This window comes from Triticum urartu, chromosome 7A, assembly GCF_056163025.1.
Source record: "Triticum urartu cultivar PI428250 chromosome 7A, HENAU_Tu73, whole genome shotgun sequence".
In the NCBI taxonomy this organism is placed as follows: Eukaryota; Viridiplantae; Streptophyta; class Magnoliopsida; order Poales; family Poaceae; genus Triticum; species Triticum urartu.
The window spans coordinates 21,889,491-21,915,607 of record NC_141879.1 but is presented as its reverse complement, the minus strand read 5'-3'; the positions used below and the strand labels follow the sequence as shown (position 1 = coordinate 21,915,607).

Here is a 26,117-nt window from a genome sequence, read left to right as displayed (position 1 = left end):
AGGGTAGGTGGAGACCACCTAGTTGAGACGTGAGCCTCGTCCATGGTCATGGTCAGTGAGTTACCTAGTCGGTGCGATGGCCCTGGGCCGTCTCCGCGAGATGCTAATAATACACTAACGGATTTGGGCATTTTGCCTGAGTTGGGCTATGTTCCTTTGTCGCACTAACCACCATGCGGGATAATTGTATATGGGAACCTCGGCGTTGTACGTTCCTTCCGAAAGTGATCCAGATGTACAGTTCAGAGATGCGAGCTGATTGCTGGGGTGGGCGGCATGCCTGATCCCGACGCGGGCCTGGTCCCGGGCCAGTCAAGCAACGTGACGGAGTACTTAGGGTGATGGGCCCAGGACCCCTTCGTACATAGGATTTTGATTGGCGTGTTGACCTCTCTAGAGAGTCTAGGTTACTCTATGGCTTGTCGATCAGGCAAGCCCGGACATTACCCAGGAAAATGTGTCCTGCCAGATTTAATCATGCGTGTTGGGTAACTTGGTGCACCCCTGCAAGGAAGTAATCTATTCGAATAGCCGTGTCCATGGTAACAGGACGACTTGGAGCTGTATCCTAATCAACTACAACTAGAACTGGATACTATATTGAAACTTAAATGTTGTTCTGCTCCGGAATCGTTTTCTCGCAGGGTAGTCGAGGAAGGATCTCAAAGCATTGTTGATATAAACATGTTACTATATATTATTATATGCTCCTCTCCTATATTGCTGCAAGATGATGGCCGCCGATGATTAGTCCTCGATAGGACGAGCTTCTCCCCCTTAGTCTGGCATTTTCCCAGTATAGTCCATAGATAGTACCCCCTTTCCATCGATACCGATGCATATCTAGTATATATCTGATGTAAGTCTTGTGAGTACTTCGTATGAGTACTCACGATTGCTTTGCTACCTCTTTTCTTCTTCACGGATGTTGCGATCAGACGATGGACCCCAGGAGCTAGAGGATCCCGAGCTTGGCTACCGCGTGGAGATCTAGGACCAGGAGTAGTTTGGAGGTCCTAGGCCGCATGCCTTACATTTCGATCTAGTGTCGTTGTTTTGCTCAGCCCTCTTAGGGAAAATTTGTCTAACTATATATGTAGTCAGATATTATTCGCTTTGATGACTTATGTATTTTGGGTCCTTGTGACCCGGGCTTGTAATATATGGGTTTTGTGTTTATCCTTTGTGTCGTAGAGTTGTGTTGTGATATTGATGTGAGTCACCGTTCGTGATCGTGCATGATGCATGTATTATTAGGGCACAATTATAAATGGAGGCGTCACAGCCGGTCCTGAGGAGTATATTGAGTGGGAGATGTGTGCGGAGTATGTTTGAAAAAGTATTCACACATTTTATGGTAAAACTCACATATAATTAGAAACATGTTCACGCACTTCAAAAATGTGCAAGTAATTTCTAAGGTTTTTTCGAGTCAAATGTATTCATTTATTTTTGAAGTGTTCACGCACTTGTAAAAAATGTTAAGTTTGTCAAAAATAAATGCTCGCATATGCCAAAAATCTGTTCGTGTATATAGAAAAATATTCATGTCTTTTGTAATAAAAATCAGTATGTAAAAAAAGAAAATAGTAAAAAGACAAAAAGGAAAAAATATAAAAGAAAATGAAACCACAGAAAACGGATAGAAACAAACAAGGTAGATAGAAAACTGAAAAACCCGTACATATGATTCAGTGGAGCAATACATCCCAGCACTACCGAAGTGAAATAACAGAACACGCTTGCTAGCACTTGTCTCTTTTCTGTCTTTTCCTAGAATTGTAACATTGTTTCGGTACAAATGCAAACTTGCTTGCTTGTTAAGGACACAACGATCCATTGTGTAGACACAAATTGGCATTCCTATACTTTTGCATGTTTGAAACATGCATGCCGGTAAACATTCACCATGCATGCATTCCCAGTATTAGTAAACATTCACCATCCATTCCCTTTCTAAATTGGGATGCCAACGGCTCTGGGCGGTCGCTTTCCCCTCAAGAAACATTTGTCCACATTCCTAGCAGGGAGACCTCGCCGGAGCAGAACGTGGAACACGCTTCCGCGTGACGCCGCGAGAGGTGTCGCCAGCATCCTGGAGCGGAATCGTGGCCCACGCCTGCGGGCGCCGCTGGACCTTACAACTCTAACGCACACGCACATGCGAGCCCATATTGCAGACTTTTTTCATGTAAAAAATAATACTGCACTTAATATTGCATGGACCGTATGCATGCAATGCCAGATACTCCGTACCACGTAGTACCTACACCTCAGATCTACATGCGTTCCGCCGCTGGATACGTAAATAGATAAACAAATGCTAAATACTACTTCCATCGCTCTCTCTCTCTCTCGCTCTATTTAGAACGTGGACGATCTCTAGCTATAAATAGGACATCCAGGGCACACTCTCTCCGACACCAATCACTGCCATTTAGGACAGTGAAACTTGCACTCTTTCAGCCCTCTAACACTCCATCTCCCTGGTCGTCCGAGACTGCTAGCTAGCTAGCCAAAATGATAACGGCGACGAAGCCTCTAGTAGGCGGTGCGTGTGCCGCCCCGTCGTCGGCCTGGCGGCGGAGTTTCGTGGTGCCCGAGGCTCGCCGGAAAACAGGCAATGGCCGCCGCACAAGTGTCTCCAAGGTTAGCAGCACCAGCACAACCACCACTACGACCACCACCTTGTCCGACTCTAATGAGCCGGCCGCTGCACCACCACCACTCGCTCGCCCGGACGTCCACGTCGAGGACCGCACGCAGATCACCGAAATGAAGGCTACCGTGACAGTGCACATGAGTAAGGCAGCGGGCGTTCGTGATTTCCTGTACGATCTCATCCTAAAAACTTGGTTGCACGTTGACCTCGTCAGCTCCGAGTTGGATCCACGTGAGTGACAAACATCCCTTGTACGTACATTAATGCATGCATATGTACGTACAAGATTGATAATATGTGTTTGTGTGGTGTGCAGAAACGGGGCAGGAGTGGGAACCCATCTCCGGCGCCGTCAAGCACTCGGGTAGAGTGGACGACGAGTGGGACATGTACGAGGCCAGCTTCAAGGTGCCGTGCAGGTCACCAACTACCACCACAGTGAGATGTTGCTGGGGGACATCGAGGTCTTCCCCATCGGCCAGGAGGAGTCCGCCGCCACGTTCCACTGCAACTCCTGGATCGACCCCTCACACTGCAGCCCTGACAAGCGTGTTTTCTTTCCCGCGGTCTGTCAACTAATTAACTATCCAATCAGTCTTTGTTTACACGTAAATGGGGTCCTTGTTTTTTGAGTTGAAAACGCCATTGATCACTTAACGTTTTTTTTTTTAAAATTCATTGACCCCCTTAACTTTTTCCTTTATTTAAATTCACTGATCCCTTAACAGATTTAGCATGTATATATGTGTGTGGTGCAGTGCTCGTACCTTCCTTCGCAGACGCCCAAGGGCGTCGTGGGGTTGCGCAAGCGCGAGCTCGAGGTCCTCCGTGGCAACGGCTGTGGCGAGCGCAAGGATCATGACCGCATCTATGACTATGACGTGTACAATGACCTAGGCAACCCAGACGACGATACACGGCCTGTGCCCGGTGGCAAGGAGCACCCCTACCCGCGACGCTGCCGCACGGGCCGTCCTCGCAGCAAGAAAGACCCATTTGCGGAGGAGAGGAGTCACAAGGACCACATCTACGTGCCCCGGGATGAGGCCTTCACGGAGCGCAAGACGGGAGCATTCGAAACAAAGAAGTTCATGTCAGTGCTGCACGCCTTGACCACGGGCCTAAAGACGGCCCGTCACAAGAGCCAGAGCTTCCCCTCCTTGTCGGCCATTGACAAACTGTACGACGACAACTTCAGGAACCAGCCGGTGCAGCCAGAAGGGGGGAAGCTCAGGTTGGTCATCGATTTGATTGAGACCGAGCTGCTCCACCTCTTCAAGCTCGAAGGGGCCGCGTTCCTCGAGGAGATACGCAGAGTCTTCAAGTTTGAAACTCCCGAGATTCATGACAGTACGTACACCAGAGATTCATTTAAGGCTACACACGTACATCATGCTTGCTTAATGGATCGATAATTGCTGTTGCCTAATTAGTAGACTTGCTGGAAATGCAGGGGACAAGTTTGCTTGGTTCAGAGACGAGGAATTCGCGAGACAAACCATCGCAGGGATGAACCCAATGAGCATCCAACTAGTCACGGTATGTTGCCATTATACATGGCTTTATTTATAAGTCTGGCACTCTGCCTTTTCTCTAAAAGCTAGCCACTGCAGTGCCTTTTTTCCTTCATTTTCCGGGAAAGGAAAATTCTTCATTGATTGTTTTACTAATTTCGATATGAAAACTATACATGCAGGAGTTTCCTATCAAGAGCAAGCTGGACGAGGCAACCTACGGCCCGGCAGACTCCTTGATCACTGCAGAGCTGATTGAAGAGCAGATCAGACGTGTCATGACAGCTGAGGAGGCCCGCGCTAACAAGAAGTTGTTCATGGTGGACTACCACGACTTGCTGCTGCCATACGTACACAAGGTCCGCAAGCTTGACGACACCACCTTGTACGGCTCGCGCGCCCTCTTCGTCCTCACCGACGACGGCACGCTCCGGCCGATCGTCATCGAGCTGACCAGGCCCAAGTCCAAGCGCAAGCCGCAGTGGCGCCAGGTCTTCACACCTGGATGCGACGGCAGCGTCAGGGGTCCTGGCTGTGGCAGCTGGCCAAGGCCCATGTCCTGGCTCATGATGCCGGCGTCCACCAGCTCGTCAGCCACTGGCTGAGGACGCATGCCTGCACCGAGCCCTACATCATCGCCGCCAATCGGCAGCTCAGCCAGATGCATCCCATCTACCGCCTGCTGCACCCGCACTTCCGCTTCACCATGGAGATCAACGCGCATGCTCGTGAGTTGCTCATCAATGCCAATGGGGTCATCGAAGGCACCTTCGCACCGGGGGAGTACTCCATGGAGCTCAGCTCTGTGGCTTACGACCAGCAGTGGCGATTCGACATAGAGGCTCTGCCGGAAGACCTCATCCGGAGGGGCATGGCGGTCAGAAGGGACGATGGCGAGCTGGAGCTGTCCATAGAGGACTACCCCTATGCCAACGACGGCCTTCTTGTTTGGGACGCCATCAAGCAGTGGGCGTTGACCTACGTGGAGCACTACTACCCGTGCACTGCGGACATCGTCGACGACGAGGAGCTTCAGGCTTGTTGGACGGAGGTGCGCACCAAAGGCCACGCCGACAAGCAGGATGAGCCATGGTGGCCCGAGTTGGACAATCACGAGAACCTGGCGCAAGCTCTGGCCACCATCATGTGGGTCACCTCAGCGCATCACGCTGCCGTGAACTTCGGTCAGTACCCCATGGCCGGGTATATCCCCAACCGCCCGACGCTCACCCGGAGGAACATGCCGACCGAGATGGGCGCCGACGACATGCGCGCATTTGTGGAGGCGCCGGAGAAGGTGTTGTTGGACACGTTCCCGTCCCAGTACCAGGCTGCCATAGTCCTTGCCATCTTGGACCTCCTATCGTCGCACTCGTCAGACGAGGAGTACATGGGCACGCACGAAGAGCCGTCATGGAAACAGGATGGGGCGATCAGGCAGGCATTTGAGGAGTTCAAGGAGAGGACTAGGGAGAGGAGCAGGTGGACAAGTGGAACAGTGACCCTGACCGAAAAAACCGGCACGGCGCTGGCATGGTGCCGTATGTGCTGCTCAGGCCATCGGACGGTGATCCTATGGACGAGAAGATGGTGATGGAGATGGGAATCCCCAACAGCATCTCAATTTGAGCTGAGTTGAGTGCGTGGCTGAACTAGCCGCAAATAAGCGTGTCTTCTCGTCTCTTGGCCCAACGGTGGGTATAATGGGAATGGACACAAAAAATGCTAATAAAAGACACGAGGATACTTGTTGCATGAGATAATATCTTTTTAGAGTAACAAGATATTATAGAAACAAGGCAAGATAAAAAGCCTTTTTTACAGTACTAGCAAAAACGCCCGTGCGTTGCAATGGCTACGGAATAAATTTGGAAGTGTGTGTGTTATTTACCCAATCCATCTGCTTCTACCTCATTGTATCTTCCTTTTGATGGGAAACTGTTTTGCAGTGAATACTGCAATTGCAAATGCCATGAAAAACTGAAGAGGTCCAATTAGAATTGCTCTTAGCTTCTAAGAAATTTTCACCATAATCGTTGTAATTATAAAGTAACAGCCCAAAGGTGGTGACCAAGTGAAAAGGGAAAATAACTTCATACACATAAATGGAATAGCAAAGAGATATTGCTGGAAATATCACACATCCGTTTTGAGCCAGTGAAAATATCTCCCATATGTATGAAAAGCACATAATGATTATTAAGTAGAAAAAATATGCAAATACTTTCCTTTCCATCGGTCCAAACTTAGTGCAAGAGTTATTTGGTTGTCGCTATCAACTAAATGGAATATAAAAAACTGGGCCTTTGCTCATGTGCACCAAAACAATATGTAAAGGGCGTTCTTTCAAAAGAAAAAAATAGCATAACAAACATGTGTTAGCGACAACATTTTAGGCATCTGAAAATTGCCTCGAAGAGGTTGATCTGGAGATGCCCTGGTCTCCTAGACCTGAAACATAGTGTTAGATATATTTATTTGCAATTCGTTCCATGCACCCTCAATAATGACTTGCACATGGCACCATGGCTAGGCATTATGTCAAAGTCAAATAGATGACCAGTATTGCAAAGAACAAGACATTAAAAATCATGTTGGTGATAACATCCCTAACTTGCTCTCCCCTGGTCATGGTGATGGATGCTCTCGGCAGTATCATCGAGGGGGCATTGACTTTGTATGCAACCTTTGGTGTAAGGTTTTCGGAAGTAGCATCGTTATCTCAATCTTATAGAAATTTAAGTCAGCGGGAATTCCAACTATACTATAACTTATAGGAGATGCTATCTTATAAATATGAAAAGAAAAATGTATATATAAAATTTGGATAGTTATAACCACAGTTCTACACAGTAAGTACTCCATTCACTCTTCTTAATAGTATTTTGGCAGAGCTCCTACTTGGTTCTTCAAAAAACAAAGTACAAATACATTGCATTGGCAAAATTTTAGTTAATAATTTGAATCTGGTATCATATAAGTTGTGCTTGGTTGACTACAAACCGTACTGAATGTATGTTTGACGAAAAATACCAACACAAAGTAATAATACGTTGCCATTGGCAAAATTTTAGTTAATAATTTATACTTTATAATGTAGCTTCAGGGAAGAAGACGATAGTTGGGAAGGCGTCACAGGGAGGCCACAACGGCAATAGAGCATTATCCAGCGGAAATAAATACATACCAGGAGCTAGTGAATGTTCAGGTTGTGGATTCTATCAGGTTCTGCGTCTTCCCCACGGGCTCCATGGCTTTCGCTGAGTATGGTGCAGGCCACGGTGTCGGCACACCGTGCACATTCATCCACGGCAAGCCCCGACATGCACCTCTGCTACCAAATCCATAATGTTCAGCATATGCCAATCTAACTCATTACAAGCATCATACAGGGGAGCTGAGCATTGAGAAAAGAAAGAAAGAGAAAAAAAAAGAGGAATCCGTAGATGCACGCATATATGCTAATGAAAGATGATAAGAGTGGTAATATGTTGTATTCAACTAAACATGTTTGAGCCGTCAGGATGGATTCAGAGGATGGAGTCTATTGGTGGTCCTTGTGTTGTATAATAGGATAGCTAGAGGTCTTATGTGTAAAAAAGGGAACCCTGTAAATACTCTGTACTGAGGAATGGATGAGTAGTTTTCTCCCCCCGAACAGAACTTCCAGAGTTTTCCCCTTTTCTCTCCACCCCCCACATCTGAACCCTAGTCCTGGAGGAGATCCTGATTGTGTTCTTCAAGATGGTATCGGAGCAGATCGGGGTGGCCAGTCCAAGCCTCAGCCGGAGGTGATCTGGCAGCAGTGGGAGGGGGTGCAGCATTTCGGCCAGAGGTTTGGTCGGAGGCAGCGTTGGTGGAGCAAATCGAGCTCAAGGAGGTGACTAGGCACAGCGAGGGTGTGCGGCGTCGGTCAGGAAGGAGAGCCTCACCAGCAACTCAGTTCCCCTTCGTTGCTGTAGCTAAACAGGTCAGGTGTTTGTGTTCTGAGTCAGAAGAGTTGAGTTGTGGGTTCGTGGAGAAGGAGGAGGTCAGGGAGAGTGTGAGATTGAGAAGCTGCAACAGTGAATCGCAGGGGAAGGCATGTGTGCTGAGTGTGGAGGAATTGAAGGTATGGCAGGCAACAATAATGCTCTAGCAGCTGTCACTGCAGGGGAGCTAGCTGCTGTCTTGCAGGCAATGGATGAGAAGTATCAGATGTTGTTTGATGCGATTAGCAAGCAAGGGGCCTCAAGATCAGAAGGGGAGACCAAAGAGGAAGTACATCCTTTGCGAATTCCTCTTGTAAAATTAGAAGGACCTGAGAACTATGCGAGCTGGGCAGAGCATGCAGAGACAATTTTGGTTTCTAGGAGGCTTGAAGGTTACATTCTAGGTATAGTGGAGAAGCCTCTGAAGGAGAGTTCTAAAGAAGGTCAGAAGTGGAAGATGATGAATGCACTAGTGAGGGCCTGGCTATTGAGCTCAATATCACCTCAAAATTGCCAAGCAAGTTGAAAGGATTAAAGAAGCATCTGAAATCTGGAGGTTATTGAAAGGGACATTCTCAGGAGTAGGAAATGAAATGCTTGCTTGCAAGATTCAGAAGGAGTTACAAGACCTGAGCCAAGGCGAGAAGACAGTGGTCGACTATGTTTCGGAGCTGAAATGGCTTTGGAGCGATTTGGACTATTACGATCCAATTGAGATGGAGTGTGGCAAATGCATTGAAAAATTCAATAAATGGACGGAAAGGAGGCGTGTTAGGGAATTTCTGAATGGACTTAATCCTAAGTTTGAGAATAGGAGGGCCGCACTTTATGGCAGTGGCAAGCTGCCTACTTTGGAGCAAGCAATCTCTGCGGTCATGAGTGAGGAGACACGTCTGAAATTGGAGGTTGGAGGACCATCTATACAGGGCATAGCACAGAGGCGTTCAGCACTTTTTGTCACAGAAAATGCAAATTATCAGCGGTCTGGGTTGAACTCTTCTAATCGGAAGTGCTTTGAGTGTGGCCAGCCAGGACATGTAAGAGCATCTTGCCCTGGATTATTTGGGGGAGGACGCGGAAGAGGTCAGGACTGGCGCGGAAGAGGTCGCGGCCGGGGGCTTGATGGACGTTGTACTGGTCGCGGACGTGGTATGCGACCAGCAGGCAGGGCAAATGCCTCCGCTATGACAGAGGTGCACTCGCAAAATGTGAGTGTGGAAATGAGCGCGGATGATTGGGAGAAGTGTCAGCAATTCAAAGGGTTAAGTTTAAGTGATAAGCAAACCACCGAAGTGCCAGGAGCCTCAACCTCTGCCGCTTTTGCAAATTTTAGTGGTAATATTTTTAATGATAATCATCCTTATTTTGCTGATGCACCATGGTTGATAGATTCTGGTGCATCTAGACATATGGCTGGTTCACATAAGGAATTTACTAATTATGTCCCTGAATTAAGAACACAAAGCGTAAAGTTGGCTGATGGTTCCACGCAAACTATTATGGGTTCAGGGACGGTCATCTGCAACTCCAATATGCCTCTCTCTTATGTGTTACATGTTCCTTCATTTCCAATTAATCTTTTGTCTATAAGTTGCATTACAAAGGAGTTGAACTGTGTTGCCATTTTTTTCCCATCATGGTGTTTAATTCAGGAACTTGGGACTGGAAGAAGACTTGGGACAGGGAGCATGCATGATGGATTGTATTATTTGGAAAATGATACATCACCTATTGTAGCTGCTGCTCTATCTTCTTCACCACTCGAAGAATTTCTGCTACAACACCGAAGACTTGGGCATGTATCTTTTCCTATTTTGGGCCCGCTTTATCCTAAACTCTTCAATAAAGTTAGAAAGCAGGACCTGGTATGTGATGCTTGCCAATATGGAAAGCAAACTCGAAGCACTTATATTCTATCTAATCATAGAAGTGATGTGCCACTTCAGACAATTCACTCTGATGTATGGGGTCCTAGTGGAGTAGTGTCTATTAATGGATATCGCTATTTTGTTACCTTTATTGACTGTTGTACTAGGACCACTTGGGTGTATGTGTTGAGGAACAAGAATGATGTATTCGAATGCTTTAGAGATTTCCATAATATGATTTTGACCCAGCATAATGCATGTGTTAAGGTACTTCGGACCGATAATGGTACGGAGTATGTAAATAAGGAGTTTGATGGTTATTTGTCAAGTTTTGGGATAATGCATCAGACTACCTGTCCAGGTACCTCTGAGCAGAATGGCTTAGCTGAGAGAAAGAATAGACATTTGTTAGAAGTTACTCGCTCTATGATGATGGCTATGAATGTTCCTAAGTTCTTGTGGAGTGAGGCATTGATGACAACAGCCTACTTGATAAATAGAATGCCATCTAGAGTACTTGGTTACAAGACACCAATAGAATGTTTAACTGGCAAGACTACTTATGTTGTCCCCCCAAAGGTGTTTGGGTGTGTGTGTTTTGTAAAAGATTACAGGCCATCGGTTGGGAAGTTAGATCCAAGGGCTTTGAAGTGTGTGTTTGGGGTATTCTGGGAAGCAGAAAGGTTACAAGTGTTGGTGCCCATCGGAAAGACGAATGTTTGTGAGCATGGATGTAATCTTTAGGGAACAAGTTCCATTTTATGGAGAACCTGAAGATTTAACTGATGTCTTTCCTGATCTGTTTCCTAGTGATGTTTCAGATCTGGACAGCGAGACAGGGGGAGGAAAAGAAGAAGAAAGCAACTCTACACCATTAGAGAAAATCATGGTTGGGGTAATACCACATGAAGACAAGATTGATGATAGCGATGTGGATCTTATTGGAGAACAAGGGAAGATGCAAGGGGAGCAACATGATACACCAACTAAGGCTATACGGTGGTCAAGACCGAATGAAGAACAAAATCTACAGGTGTATACACGAAGGCATCGAACTGAGGAAGAACAGGTGCAGGGGGAGGAAATAATTTCGATGGAGGATGATTCAGAAGTTCAAGTTCAATCCGACATGCATGATTCAAGCTCACGACCATCAACTTCATCCAATACTTCATCACCAGCCTCCACACGTGATGGTATACTTTCTCTTCATTATGATGACTTGAACGTTCCAATTGCCCATAGAAAGCAGCCTCGCACTATTGCTAGAAAATTGCCCTCTAAGTTAGCCCCATATGATGTTTCAAATTATGTTTCATACTCTTCTATTGGGCCTTTATATAAGTCATTTATAGCTTCCTTGCATTCGGCTGTGCCTATACCACGTGATTGGAGGGAAGCGAAGCAATATCCATAATGGAGGGCAGCAATGTTGGAGGAAATGGCGGCTCTTGATAAGAACCAAACATGGATACTTACTTCTCTCCCTGCTGATAAGAAAGTTGTGGGTTGTAAATGGGTATTTATAGTTAAACAAACTCCAGATGGCAAGGTGGAAAGATATAAGGCTAGGCTAGTGGCAAAAGGGTATAGTCAAACCTATGGGGTAGATTATGATGAAACTTTTGCACCGGTGGCGAAATTGAGTACTGTCAGAACTTTAATCTCGATAGCTGTAAATCAACACTGGAAATTGTTCCAGATGGATGTTAAAAATGCTTTTCTCCATGGAGATCTGCAAGAGGAGGTTTATATGAAAATTCCTCCTGGGTTTAGCAGTCGGGAAACAGCGGGTAAAGTATGTCGGTTAAGAAAATCTCTCTATGGACTAAAACAATCACCTAGGGCATGGTTTGGAAGGTTTCGAAAGGAAATCTGTTCTATGGGGTATCGACAAAGCAATGCAGATCATACCATGTTCTTTAAATGTCTGCATGATCAGATTACTATACTTCTTGTTTATGTGGATGACATTGTGATTACAGGTAACAATGAGATGGAGATATCTCACTTGAAGAAGATGTTAGCAAATTCGTTTGAAATCAAGGACATGGGGTATCTCCACTACTTCTTGGGAATTGAAGTTGCATATGGCCCAAAAGGTATTTACCTCTCACAAAGAAAATATGTGCTTGATTTACTTGAGGAGACAGGGATGTTAGGATGTAAACCTGCAGCCACCCCAATAGAACAAAATCATCGGATCTTGGTAGATAGTGGTGATCCTGTTGATAGGCATCAATATCAAAGGCTAGTTGGGCGATTAATCTATCCGTCGCATACAAGACCTGATATAGCATATGCTGTTAGTATTGTAAGCAGATACATGCATGATCCTAGAACTAGCCACTTAGATGCCGTGAATAGAATTCTAAGATACTTGAAGAGTTGTCCTGGGAAAGGAATCTTGTTCTCTAATCATGGGCATCTGAGAATAGAGGGGTACACCGATGCAGATTGGGCTGGATGCTTAGATGATAGACGTTCAACTTCAGGCTATTGCATGTTTGTAGGAGGAAATCTGGTTAGTTGGAGAAGTAAGAAGCAGAGTGTGGTGGCTCGATCGACAGCGGAAGCGGAGTTTAGATCAATGGCTTCAGGGTTGTGTGAACTGATGTGGCTGAAAACCTTGCTAACTGAGTTGCAATTGTGTGCTGGTGCACCTATTCAAGTCTATTGTGATAATCAGGCCACAATTAACATAGTGAATAACCCAGTTTATCATGATAGAACTAAACATATAGAGATCGATAGGCACTTCATTCGAGAGAAATTAGACGAAGGGTTATTCCAAATTAGTTATGTTAAGTCTGTAGATCAGCTTGCAGATGTATTGACAAAAGGAATAGGAGTCGTATCATTTATGAGGATTTGTAACAAGATGGGGCTTATTGACATCTTTGCCCCATCTTGAGGGGGAGTGTTGGTGGTCCTTGTGTTGTATAATAGGATAGCTAGAGGTCTTATGTGTAAAAAAGGGAACCCTGTAAATACTCTGTACTGAGGAATGGATGAGTAGTTTTCTCCCCCCGAACAGAACTTCCAGAGTTTTCTCCTTTTCTCTCCACCCCCACATCTGAACCCTAGTCCTGGAGGAGATCCTGATTGTGTTCTTCAAGAGAGTCAGAGCCTCATTGCCACCTGCAACGAAGAAGTGCAGCTATGACAGATTTAACAGGACTCGGTCATCATCACACTACAGTAAGAGATGTAAGCAACATACCAGCGTCAGTTCCCTTGATCTGATTGCCGGCGCCATGCAGTCCCAGCCATACCTGTTATCGCAAACCTCGCAACATGGAAAATCATGACACAAAATCCAAATCATTTTGATGAGCGAAAGATGAGCGTACACCATCTGAATCTGAGGATTATGGTTGCTCACAGGAAACATTGCCGGTGTCGTCGTCAAGTCGCTTGGTATTCAAGGATGACCCGCCGGGAAATGACCATGGTGATGGCACTAAAATCAGTGCGCCGATGCCAGCGTCGTGGGATCTTTCACTCTTACCTCTCACATAGCAGGGCAGCAATTCACACACAGGGGCACATCAACTGCAGCTCTGTCTGAATCATCTCTTCCTCATGCTCTGTTTGGTTAAGATGTTTTTGTGGATTCCGTTAATTGTGTGAGCAATCAGGTAAATGATTATTATTTTGCTTTGAATATTATCCTTTCCTTTGGATTACTAAACTGGATGTTATCTCTGGTGGAAATCGAACATGCTCTGTATGCTAAATTTAGGAAAAGCCAACTGGGAGAATTATAACTTGGCACCTTGTTTCTTCTTCACGGGCTGCACAACTTCTGGGAGGAGAACGGGGTGTGTGACCATGGTTGGGCTAGACGACTTCGTCAGCGTTGAACTCGAAGTTCGGCGACGTCCTGCCCGAGCTTGTTAGCGCAGACCAAATACTCCCAAGGCAAGTAGCTGGCGGAGCTTGGGGCGTCGGAGCAGGCCGATGAAGCCCAAGGCCGGCGACCACATGGCTTGAACGGGAGGCAGGGGATCTGGTGGTCGTCATGGTGGAACACTTCTTATGACATCGATCTGAGGGCAGGGACGAGCAGCTATGGGCCCGGCATGGACGGACGGTGGTCGGTCGAAGAATCGTCGAGCTAGGAGCACAAACGAACGACTAAGTCAACCGGAGAGACTTGCGGCAGCCTTCGAGACAGCACCGGCGGCAGGTCACATCCCGTAACCCTAGAGAGAGACATGCCTTGTCCAAAAAAAAAGAGACGGGATAAAGAGCGATGATGGCATTTGAAATTAGGCATCTACACATGCGTATGTTTTTTTAGAGACACACCTACATTTTTTTTGACACACGTACGTGAGATGGATGTATGCATTCAGGATTTCATGCTTCATGCTAGTCGTATGTTTGGGTCAGCCCGTGACTTTCTCCAGCAAGCTGGGGCACGGTTTAATGATCTCTACTTCTAATGGAGCAGTTGGTGGATAGTCCACGCGGTTTTTTTTCGCTGGTTTATTTTCGTCATACTCCCACCACCGATTTTTTTCGTCGTCGTACGACCTGTGCACTACCCTCGAACGAAAAAACCCGCTACATCAAAAACCGCTGGTTTCGCTCCCTCGTTCACGCAGCTGATCTATCTCCGCCCCTGCCCGAAACAGCAGATCGATCTCCGACGCCGCCCGATCGCACGCCCGATCCAACCCTACGCCCACTCCGCGGCGGATCCATCCCTGGACCGCGCCGCGGCGGATCCATCCTGTGCCGCGCCGCGGTAGATCCATCCCTGCGCCGCGCCGATCCATCCCTCTAACGCGGCCTAACGAAACCTTCGCCGTCGCGGTTGCAGGAGGCGGCGGTCTGCTGTTGGATCGGGCGAGGAAACGGGGACGCGATCCCGCGTGTCGTGTTCGCCGGCGATCACGACCCCGATCCGACGGCGCCACCCTGTGACCACCCACAGGTTCTCAACGTAATGCAAGTTCATACACATTATTTTGTACTTAATATTACATACTGAAGGCCATACAAAAAATCGTCTCAGGAGGCGGTGAACTACCGTGGGATCGCTTCAGGAGACGCGAAGCGATCTGTTGTGTGATCTCTTCAGTAGACTGTAAATCCCCTGGTGATCCCCTCCTGGATGCGCCCAAGATCCAACTTGTGCTGTACGTATTGCAAGTTTATACTCAATAATCGCTCATTACTTAATTTACTCAATAATCCCTCGGTTATGACTATATTTGCTGGAGCATGGTAGGCCAAACAGCAGTAAAGAAAATGCATATTTGAGTTGGTTGCAAGTGCTTACTTGGAATGCTCACTGTCGGCAATCTTATATTACATATACATCAAGCACATGACCTCCTTTCCTGGAGCATGGTATGCCGGGCACCATTTCTGAAATTTGCAACAGAATCGTTTAGGACATCTTTACGCATGATGCTGATCATGTTTAGTTGCTGTACATGTTTGCATAAATGAGTGTGCAGCTTTTACTTACTTTGACTGGTTGGTTGTGTGGCTTGGTCTGCTAACTTTACACTGCCAAGAAGCAGCCTGTCCAATAAGCATAGTCAAACAATTTAGAAGCAGACTGTTTACATACTTAATGTTGTCTCCAAGTTCACTAACGAAAGTACATGAATGTTGAAAAAAAAAGTTTAGAAACATTCTCATTAAAGAAAACCTCCCAATACGGAGGCCAGGACCGTTGTATACCTGAATATATCAGAAATGACCAATTCCTCAAACTTGCAACCAAATAGCAATACTAGCAACAACCACGTGTATTTATATTCAAGGATTAGCTTGTAAAAAGATGATCAAAAAAATCAATACTAGCATGTGAAGGTTGACAAGATTACAGCATCCAGGATGCCAACTAAGTTGACACTGGGCACATAACAACCATTGTGTTCTGACTATTCGATATACTAATACTGGGATTTTTTTTTGAAAGAATACTAATACTGGGATTTAATAACATGTACCTGAGTAGGTGAAGTTGCTGTCGGACTCTTCGTACTCAAAACTGCAGTAGTGGAAACAGCAGCAACACCCTGGCAACCAAACAAGAAGCGATGTTGAGAAATATATAATTACCCATAAAAACATGTTAGAGAAATGGTCTGCACCAGCATAGCAGAGTAGCAGTATGAGTGGGGAAAAACATAAGAAAGTTTGCCAGTCGATTCTATTAACAGCTCACAGCTCACGTTGATAAGAATGGAAGGAGCAAATGAAACCATGTCTTCGAGTGCTTCAACCTTCTCCATAGGGAATGTGCTATAGAGATCCTCAACATCACTAAATTCATCAAAATCTTCCTGAATTCGGATTAAGAAATCTATAGTCAGAACAAGCACCAGATCCACAATGCTTTTAGGTCATCACAATTCCGACTTGACTATATAAAAAATTCAAAAATGGATATTATGACAGCTAAGCAGGAAGACAATCCCACCTGATTAATATGATGGTAGATAACTTCAGTTCACAACCAATTGTTAATATGATGAAATCTTTGCTTGTAGGTATGTACGGGGAATCCACAAAGCAAATCTGCGGAACATACAACATCGTCAGGTGTCCCTAGAGGTAAATCTTTGACTAATTTTTTTTCCATGATTTAATACTAATTATTTATCGAATTTATCTCGCTTACTTGTATGAATGACACTCAGATGGGCTGACACTTGAACCGTCTGGGCAACCGGTTCTTCCGGATAATGAACTTGTGGGTACTGAAGGTGTAGGATCATTGGTAGAAAAAGGGCCTATAGTCCCGGTTCGTAAGGGCCTTTAGTCCCGGTTCCTGAACCGGGACTAAAGTGTCGGTACTAATACCTCCCCCTTTAGTCCCGGTTCAATCCAGAACCGGGACTAAAGGCCCTCCACGTGGGCAGTGCGCAGAGCCCAGTCAGGAAACCCTTTGGTCCCGGTTGGTGGCACCAACCGGGACCAATAGGCATCCACGCGTCAGCATTTCTGTGGCTGGGGTTTTTGTTTTGTTTTTTGAAGGGGGGGGGGGGGTTGGGGGTTTTGGGGGGTTAATTTAGGTGTTTCATATATTGTGTTAGCTAGCTATAATTAATATAGAGAAGTGTCCTCTCTTATGTCCGTGCTTGGTCGACGCTACGTACTATACATACGTATAGAGAGGACTAGACACGCTGGCTAGCTAGTAAAGCAAAAGGAAACAGAAGATCATCATGAACATATATGCATACAGAGAGAAGTGATATCGACCACCTCTCCTTCTCCGAGAGATTGGTCGAACAACAAGTTCTCGTATATCTATCTGACACTACCGGCTACATATATACAATAATTATCTCTTACAAATATAATCATACAGACTCAGGGTCCACATAGAATTCTCCGTCTTCAGGGATCACGTGGTCAAGAAAGAATGCCGCCAATTCCTCTTGAATTGCTCACATGCGAGCTGGTGCTAGGAGTTCATCCCGCTTCTGAAACATCTAATTTGAAGAAGGGGGTCAATACATATATATATGAATGAATGAAACTCAACACAAATGATGGTAATAAAATAAAATTGTGAATGTTGTTATTTACGTACTTCATATTGTTCGTTAGAGTACCCGCCCTGCTCACACGTCGTGTGGCGGATGGACTCGCAGATGTAGTATCCACAGAAATCATTCCCTTGTTCCTGCCACAACCACTTTACAAGAAATAGAGGTCAATCAAACTGATAAACAAGAATGCTAAATGGTATTGATGAAACTAGCGCTTGAATCACTAGGAGATGCGCAGAACATGCTACTATAGTACTTACTTTCGGGTGTCTAAATTCCAGCTCCTTCGGCAGTCCCGTAACTTTTTTGGTGAATTTTCTCCAAACCCTGCCGGACAAAGAAAATAATTACTTGATATCAGGAAATGAACAAAGTTACTGATATGGTGGATAATGATCGATTTAACTTACTTCTTGAGGATTTCAGTCATGTCTGCATAGTCCTGGGGATCTTTTCGTTTTGAGTCTAAGACGGTTACTAGTCCCTGCTCAAGCTTAATCTCTAGGAGAATATAGTGGAAACTGCACACGCATGCATAACTCATGAATTACATTATTATAACCTTGACTAATATATAAGGGAAACCGAATACGCACAAGACAGTAACACTCACTTGAAGTTGTAAGGAAAGAGTATTATATCTTTGTTTTGATTTATTACGAATGATTGTAGCAAGTTGGCCTCGGTAGCTGCGGCATGAAGTTTAACCTGAGTTGCATCTATGAGATATGTGTTAATGAACCCAATATCACCGACTTGTCTTTTCTTCAATTCGACGATCTTCAATCTGCATAATATAGTGAGGATGATTATAAATACATGCAATGAAAGAGCTAAGCTATATAGAGAAACTTAATGACAGAAGTAGTACTACTTACAGACAGTAGCAGGCGACCGTTGTTTTATCGAGGGCCAATTGATTGAAAAACTGATAGAACTCCTCAAATGGAACATGCAACAGATCAATTCCAACGAGGTCATGCTCCTTTTTAACTTTCACATACAAAGTACTCCTCCCCCCAGAGTCTCTGCAGATTTTCAAGTACCAATCATGCAATCTTCGCATCATCGTTGATAGAGATCTTTCATCTTTGACGAGAGGCTTCCCGTACTCGTATCTTTGTATCTGCATGTCCATGGGTTCATAATGTACTTCGTCGGGCAGGTAATCTGCAAGATTGCTATAACCGGGCACCATCCTCGGATCATTAGTGACGTTGTGGCTAGGCACCTTGAGCGGGGGGCATGATTGCTTCGCTTGTTTGCCGAGCTGGGCAATTTGTTTCCCAGCTCGTCGTTCTTTCAGCCTTTGATCACTAACAGTACTTCCCGACCGCTCCGCTTCAGCAAATTCCTTTCCAATAATGCGGTCATAGTTTCCTTTCGGCGGATCAGACTTCGGTGGTTTTGTCAGGGCAGCCAGAGTGCGCTTCACTTTCACCCGATCTACCTTCTCCTCCGGAGGTGGATGTTTCTTTGCTTTCACCCCTTCAAAGAATTTCCTCACTTCTTCTCGCGCGATCTCGGCGTTCTCCTCCTGGGTCCTCTCGTATGGTAACTTCTCTGGAGTCTTCAGAGAAGGACCGAATCTGTATGTCCTCCCGCCTCTGGTTGTACTGCTAGACGCCGACCGAGCAGACGAAGCGGTTGTCTTCTTTACTTGCTTAAGAGGCGGAAGGGAAGGACTATGACGCGCCGGAGCAGCTGGAGCGGCGGCAGATCTCTTCCGCCCTTGCTGACGAGGCGGAGAAGGAGGAGGCTGGCTGCTCGGGCGCGTCGGCGCAGGCGGAGACGGAGGCGGAGTGCCGCCACGCGCCGGAGAAGGAGCCGGCCGAGGGCCCTGATCGTCACTCGCCGGAGGAGGCGATGGAGGAGGCGGAGTGCCCTGACTCGCCGGAGGAGGAGGAGGAGGCGGAGGCGTCCAGTTCGGAAGGTTGATGAGCTCCTTCCGCCATAGGCATGGAGTCTTCAGAGCAGACCCCAGCCGAGTCTCCCCTTCACCGGTAGGGTGGTCAAGCTGGAGGTCCTCAAATCCCTCCGTTATCTCATCCACCATCACCCTAGCATATCCTTCTGGAATCGGCCGGCAGTGAAAAGTTGCGCCGGGTTCAGTAGGATAAACAGAGCCAACAGCCGCCTTGACCTTCAAATTCATCCATTGCATCATAAGGTGGCAATTTTGAGACTCCGTTATAGCATCTACGGGATAGCTGGCAGGAGCCATCAAGGCATGCTCCGGCTGAAGCAGCTCGGTGGAAGCCACGCTGCTTCTGCGCTGAGATGGCGGGGTAGCTTCGGGGGAGGCTTCGGCAGTACGTTTGCTGCGATTTGCTTCTCGTTCCTCTATCGCTTGTACCCTTGCGTGCAGCGCCTGCAGTTCGGTCTACTACACTTTTTTCCTCCTCTCATGGGATTTGTAACCGCCTGCGTCCGGAAACCCAACCTTCCACGGAACGGAGCCTGGCGTGCCTCGTGTCCGTCCAGGGTGATCAGGATTCCCGAGGGCCATTGTGAGCTCGTCGTGCTCTCTATCTGGAAAGAACGTCCCTTCCCGCACTGCTTCGATATACTGCTTAAGCTTACTGACTGGTATGTCCATTTGTTCGTTCGTCCAAATGCACTTCCCTGTTTCAGGGTCCAAGGTTCCGCCAGCCCCGAAGAACCAAGTCCGGCAATGGTCTGGCCAGTTATTTGTCTCTGGTTCGATCCCTTTATGAACCAGATCATTCTCAACCTTGGACCACTTAGGCCGGGCTACGAGGTAGCCACCTAACCCTGTGCGATGGTGAAGCTTCTTCTTCGCAGCATTTTGCTTGTTTGTCGCCGACATCTTCTGACTCTTTTCCGATGTCTTGTGGGCCACAAATGCGGGCCAGTGATCTCTGATCTTCTCATATCTGCCCTTGAATTCTGGTGTCTCATTATTTTCGACAAACTTATTATTCAGCTCTTTCTTCCACCTCCTGAATAGTTCTGCCATCCTCTTCAGAGCAAAAGACTTGATTAATTTCTCTTTAATTGGGTTCTCTGGACTATCCTCTGGCGGTAGGGTGAAATTTGACTTCAGCTCAGTCCAAAGATCATTTTTCTGCATATCATTGACATAAGACACCTCAGGGTCTTCTGTAGCCGGCTTAAACCATTGCTGGATGCTTATCGGGATCTTGTCCCTAACCAGAACCCCGCACTGAGCAACAAATGTGCTCTTTGTCCGGAGGGGTTCAATAGGTTGGCCGTCGGGCGCGATTGCTGTGATCTCAAGCTTTTCATCCGAGCTCAAATTTTTCTTCGGGCCTCGTCTCTTTACCGAAGTTGTGCTCGATCCGGAGGGCTAGAAAAAAGAACAAAGACTTAATTAATATGTGTACACACCAAAACAATGAATGCATCAATCAGCTAGTCAACATAGGCTTAACTAATATATATACCTGGCCGGACTCGGTTCGGTCACCGGAGCCGTCATCACGGTCTCCTTCTTGCACCGGCATTGGGTCACCGGAGCCATCCTCATGTTCTTCTTCTTGCACCGGCATTAGGTCACCGTAGCCAGCTTGTTCACCCTCTCCTTCCAGACCATCGGTTTCGTTGAGATAGTACGAGACGGCATCACTTCCTTCTGCGATTATATCCCTCAACAACGCTTCTTTTGTTGCTTCGTCTAGGGTGGTGTCCATAGTTTCTACAAATATTTACAACATGGCAATTACTTTCAAACATGACAGATGGATATATTAGTGCCAAACGTAGAACTAGCTACCTAATCATAGTAAGCTATCGGGAGGGGGTATATATCGACAACGACGACACTACATCTATGTCCCTCGACGACCCTCGTTCCCGATAAAAAAAGAGGAAGAAGAAGAAAAAAAGAGGAGAAGAAAGAATAGAGGAGAAGAACCCTCGAACCCTCGACCCCTAGACGACCCTCTTCTTCCTCTCATGTTCGAGAGGATCGCCGAGGGGTCGGGAGGTTGCCTAGTGTCAAAGGATTCAACAAAACCATGTCTTCATCATTAGGCGAAAGTAACATGTGCATGATGGTACAAAGCTCTTCAAAGTTGTTCTGGAACGGAGTCCCAGATAGGATAATTCGCTTTTTGGTACAAAGTTCAGAAAGAGTCTTCCGAATATCGCTATTTGGAAGGCATTTGCTGAATTCGTACCAAAAGGCGGATTATTCTATCCGGGACTCCATTCCAAAACAACTTTGCAGAACTTCGTACCAACATGCCCTGGTTACTTCCGGCTAATGATGAAGGCATGGATTTCATAAATACTTTGACACTAGGAAACCTCTCTCGACCCCTCGGCGATCCTCGACCCCTCAAACCCTCGACGACCCTGAAACCCTCGACCCATAGACGACCCTCTTCTTCCTCTCATGTTCGAGAGGATCGCCGAGGGGTCGGGAGGTTGCCTAGTGTTAAAGGATTCAACAAAACCATGTCTTCATCATTAGGCGAAAGTAACATGTGCATGATGGTACGAAGCTCTTCAAAGTTGTTCTGGAACGGAGTCCCAGATAGGATAATTCGCTTTTTGGTACAAAGTTCAGAAAGAGCCTTCCGAATATCGCTATTTGGAAGGCCTTTGCTGAATTCGTACCAAAAGGCGGATTATTCTATCCGGGACTCCATTCCAAAACAACTTTGCAGAACTTCGTACCAACATGCCCTGGTTACTTCCGGCTAATGATGAAGGCATGGATTTCTTCAATACTTTGACACTAGGAGAAGAAGAGGAAGTCTTCTCCACTATTCCTTTCTTCTTCTCCTCTTCTTTTTCTTCTTTTTTCTTCTTCTTATTTATTTCTCCTCTTCTTTTCGGTAGAGGAAACCCTAAATAGAAAGTATCGTGGGTGTGAGATACATGTGGCCGTCGGTGTCGGACACTACATCCACGTCCCACAAGTGACGTGGGCGTCGAAGGCCGCGCCACTTGTGGGATGTGGATGTAGTGTCCGACACCGACGGTACATGTATCTCACACCGACGATACTTTCGATTTAGGGTTTCTCCTCTACCGCTCGGCGACCCTCGATGACCCTCGTTCCCGATAAAGAGGAAGAAGAAGAAGAAAAAAGAAGAAAAGAAAGAATATAGGAGAAGACTTCCTCTTCTTCCTCTCCTCTTCTTCTCCCTCTTTTTCCCCTTCTTCCTCGCCTCTCTCATGAATGTCCGACGTTCTCGACCCCCCCATGTGTCGAAGAAAAAAAAGAAGAAAAAAAAGAGGAGAAGAAGAAAGGAATAGAGGAGAAAATAGAAAATTAGAATATATATTCTAATTTTCTCTTCTTCTCCTCTATTCTTTTCTTCTTCTCCTCTTCCTTTTCTTCCTCTCCTCGTCTTCTCCTTCTTCTTCTCCTTCTTTCTCTACTTATTTTCCTTTTCCTTATTTTACTTTTTCCTCTCCACTAACATAAAATGCACTAACCTAAAATGCAACAAACATAAAATGCACTAAAGAGGCTCAACTAACCTAAAATCAGTGATAAAATGCACTAACCTAAAATCGATATCTACTAACAACTTAAAAAAATTAATACATATATGAAAAAATGCATATATGAAAAAAAACATCATCACATATATCATCAACAGAAAAAAACATCATCATATCATCAACAGAAAAAAACATCATCATATCATCAACAGGAAAAAAAACATCAGCAACATCATCATATCATCAACCTAGGGCCGGCGCCGGCGCGGGGCGACGACGGGGCGGGGCGGCGACGGGCCCGGGGCGGCGACGGGGCGGGGCGACGGCGGCGGGCTCGGGGCGGGGCGACGGCGGCGGGCGCGGGGCGACGACGGGCTCGGGGCGACGACGCGGGGCGACGGCATACGGGCTCGGGGCGGCGACGGGGCGGGGCGGGGCGACGGCGGGGCGGGGCGACGGCGCGGGGCGACGACGGGCTCGGGGCGGCGACGACGACGACGACGGGCTCGGGGCGGCGTCGGGGCGAATGGGAGCGGTTGGCCAAAATTTCGCAAGTGTTGGCTTATATAGCCGGAGCAATGGTCCCGGTTCGTGGCACGAACCGTGACCAATGCCCCCCTTTGGTCCCGGTTGGTGCCACGAACCGGGACCAAAGGCCAATTTTCGGCAGCCCAAAGGGCGGGAAGCGAAGGTCGTTGGTCCCGGTTGGTGGCACCAACCGGGACTAAAGGGGGCATTGGTCACGGCATCAACCGTGACCAATGCCCCCTTTAGTCCCGGTTGGTGCCACCAACCGGGACCAATGCCCTTGTGCGCCCCGCGCCCAAAAGTTTAGTCCCACATCGCTAGCTGAAGGGCGCCGGCACTGGTTTATAAGCGCTGCTCTGCCTCCCCATTCGAGCTCCTCTCTAATGCAGGCTTTCGGGACTAAACTTGCTACTGCCTGTGGGCCTATTGGGCCTCTGCGGGCCTGAATCCTGGCCCATGTAGGGTTTCTAGTCGTATTCAGGCCGTGGAGGCCCAGTAGGTGGCATTTTTTTGGTTTTTTCTTTTTTATTTCTACATTTTTTTGGTTTTTTATTTTTTTATTTCTACTTAAAACTAAATACTTAAAGTTTTTTAGTGATTTCTTTTTGCTTTTAGGTCACAAAAATTATAAACTTTCTGTTAGTGCCATTAGTTTTAAATTTTGAATAGTTTAAATTTGAATTTTTAAAAATTTGTGTGAATCACTAGTTTATGAATAACTTTACTATAAAAATAGATTTTTTTTCTATTTATTTTTTATTTATACTTACAACTAAATACTTATAGCTTTTAGTGATTTCTTTTTGATTTTAGGTCGCAAAAATTATAAACTTTCTGTTAGTGCCATTAGTTTTAAAATTTTGAATAGTTTAAATTGGAATTTTATAAAATTTGTGTGAATCACTAGTTTATGAATAACTTTACTATAAAAATAGAATTTTTTTTTCTTCTTTGCTATTTATTTTTTATTTATACTTACAATTAAATACTTATAGTTTGATTTTAGGTCACAAATATTATATTCTTTTTGCTATTGAAGAATATTATAGTTTTATTTTAGTTGATCATAACATAATATTTTAATTGATTGTTTTTATTTTCATAAAAGTTTTGTAGTTCATTCTGTTTGCTATTAATTCATTCTTTGAGCTAAATGACTCCGAAATTGGAAAGCATTTCAAAATTAACTCTGAAAAGGTTGAAAGTTGGCATGGTATCATCATTTCACCCACATAGCATGTTCCAAAAAGTAGAGAGGGTTACGATAAAAACTTGATGCACTTCGTGTACAAAATGGACAATCACTTTCGAAGTATCAAAGTTTCGAACCATAAGACATGAAAGCATTTCAAATGAACTCTGAAAAAGTTGAAAGTTGGGATGGTATCATAATTTCACCCACATAGCATTTGCTTATTGCGGGAGAAAGTCTTCACTTTTTCTTCGCTTGTGTCATCTGCTTATTGCGCCGTAACCATGAATAATCTTCATTGTTTATCAGAATGCTTGGGTCAGCCTTGACATTGAAGGGAGGAATTTCATGAAAATTTTCATAATCTTCAGACATGTCTGTCTTGCCGTCCACTCCCAGGATGTCCCTTTTTCCTGAAAGAACTATGTGGCGCTTTGGCTCATCGTATGATGTATTCGCTTCCTTATCTTTTCTTTTTCTCGGTTTGGTAGATATGTCCTTCACAAAGATAACCTGTGCCACATCATTGGCTAGGACGAACGGTTCGTCAGTGTACCCAAGATTTTTCAGATCCACTGTTGTCATTCCGTACTGTGGGTCTACCTGTACCCCCCCGCCTAACAGATTAACCCATTTGCACTTAAACAAAGGGACCTTAAAATCAGATCCGTAGTCAAGTTCCCATATGTCCACTATGTAACCATAATATGTGTCCTTTCCGCTCTTGGTTGCTGCATCAAAGCGGACACCGCTGTTTTGGTTGGTGCTCTTTTGATCTTGGGCGATCGTGTAAAATGTATTCCCATTTATCTCGTATCCTTTGTAAGTCAATACAGTCAAAGATGGTCCCCTGGACAACAAGTACAACTCATCACAAACAGTGTTGTCACCTCTGAGACGTGTTTCCAACCAACTGCTGAAAGTCCTGATGTGTTCACATGTAATCCAGTCGTCGCATTGCTCCAGGTGTTTGGAGCGCAGACTGTTCTTGTGTTCATCGACATACGGGGTCACCAAGGTAGAGTTCTATAGAACTGTGTAGTGTGCTTGAGACCAAGAATATCCGTCCCTGCATATTATTGAGTCTCTTCCAAGAGTGCCTTTTCCAGTCAATCTCCCCTCATACCGCGATTTAGGGAGACCTATCTTGTTAAGGCCAGGAATGAAGTCAACACAAAACCCGATAACATCCTCTGTTTGATGGCCCATGGAGATGCTTCCTTCTGGCCTAGCGCGGTTACGGACATATTTCTTTAGGACTCCCATGAGCCTCTCAAAGGGGAACATATTGTGTAGAAATACGGGCCCCAGGATGACAATCTCGTCGACTAGATGAACTAGGACGTGCGTCATGATATTGAAGAAGGATGGTGGGAACACCAGCTCGAAACTGACAAGACATTGCGCCACATCA

At 45.9% G+C, this 26,117-nt stretch overlaps 1 protein-coding gene and 3 pseudogenes across 1 annotated transcript in view; all 4 read left to right on the top strand.

The window, feature by feature from the left end:
* The first annotated feature begins 2,442 nt into the window (after positions 1-2,442).
* LOC125525839 (lipoxygenase 2.1, chloroplastic-like) lies at positions 2,443-5,909 on the top strand (annotated as a pseudogene).
* Positions 5,910-8,202: 2,293 nt separating this feature from the next.
* On the top strand, positions 8,203-10,435 carry LOC147957097 (uncharacterized; annotated as a pseudogene).
* An 81-nt stretch (positions 10,436-10,516) lies between these two features.
* On the top strand, positions 10,517-11,432 carry LOC147957096 (uncharacterized; annotated as a pseudogene).
* Positions 11,433-11,456: 24 nt separating this feature from the next.
* LOC147957095 (uncharacterized) overlaps positions 11,457-26,117 on the top strand; it is a 28,006-nt gene continuing 13,345 nt past the window's right edge. Inside the window, exons 1-3 of the mRNA XM_087531578.1 lie at positions 11,457-11,534; positions 11,718-11,808; positions 12,001-12,117. Of these exons, the coding sequence (XP_087387704.1) occupies positions 11,457-11,534; positions 11,718-11,808; positions 12,001-12,117 (286 nt within the window). The remainder of the gene's footprint in view (positions 11,535-11,717; positions 11,809-12,000; positions 12,118-26,117) is intronic.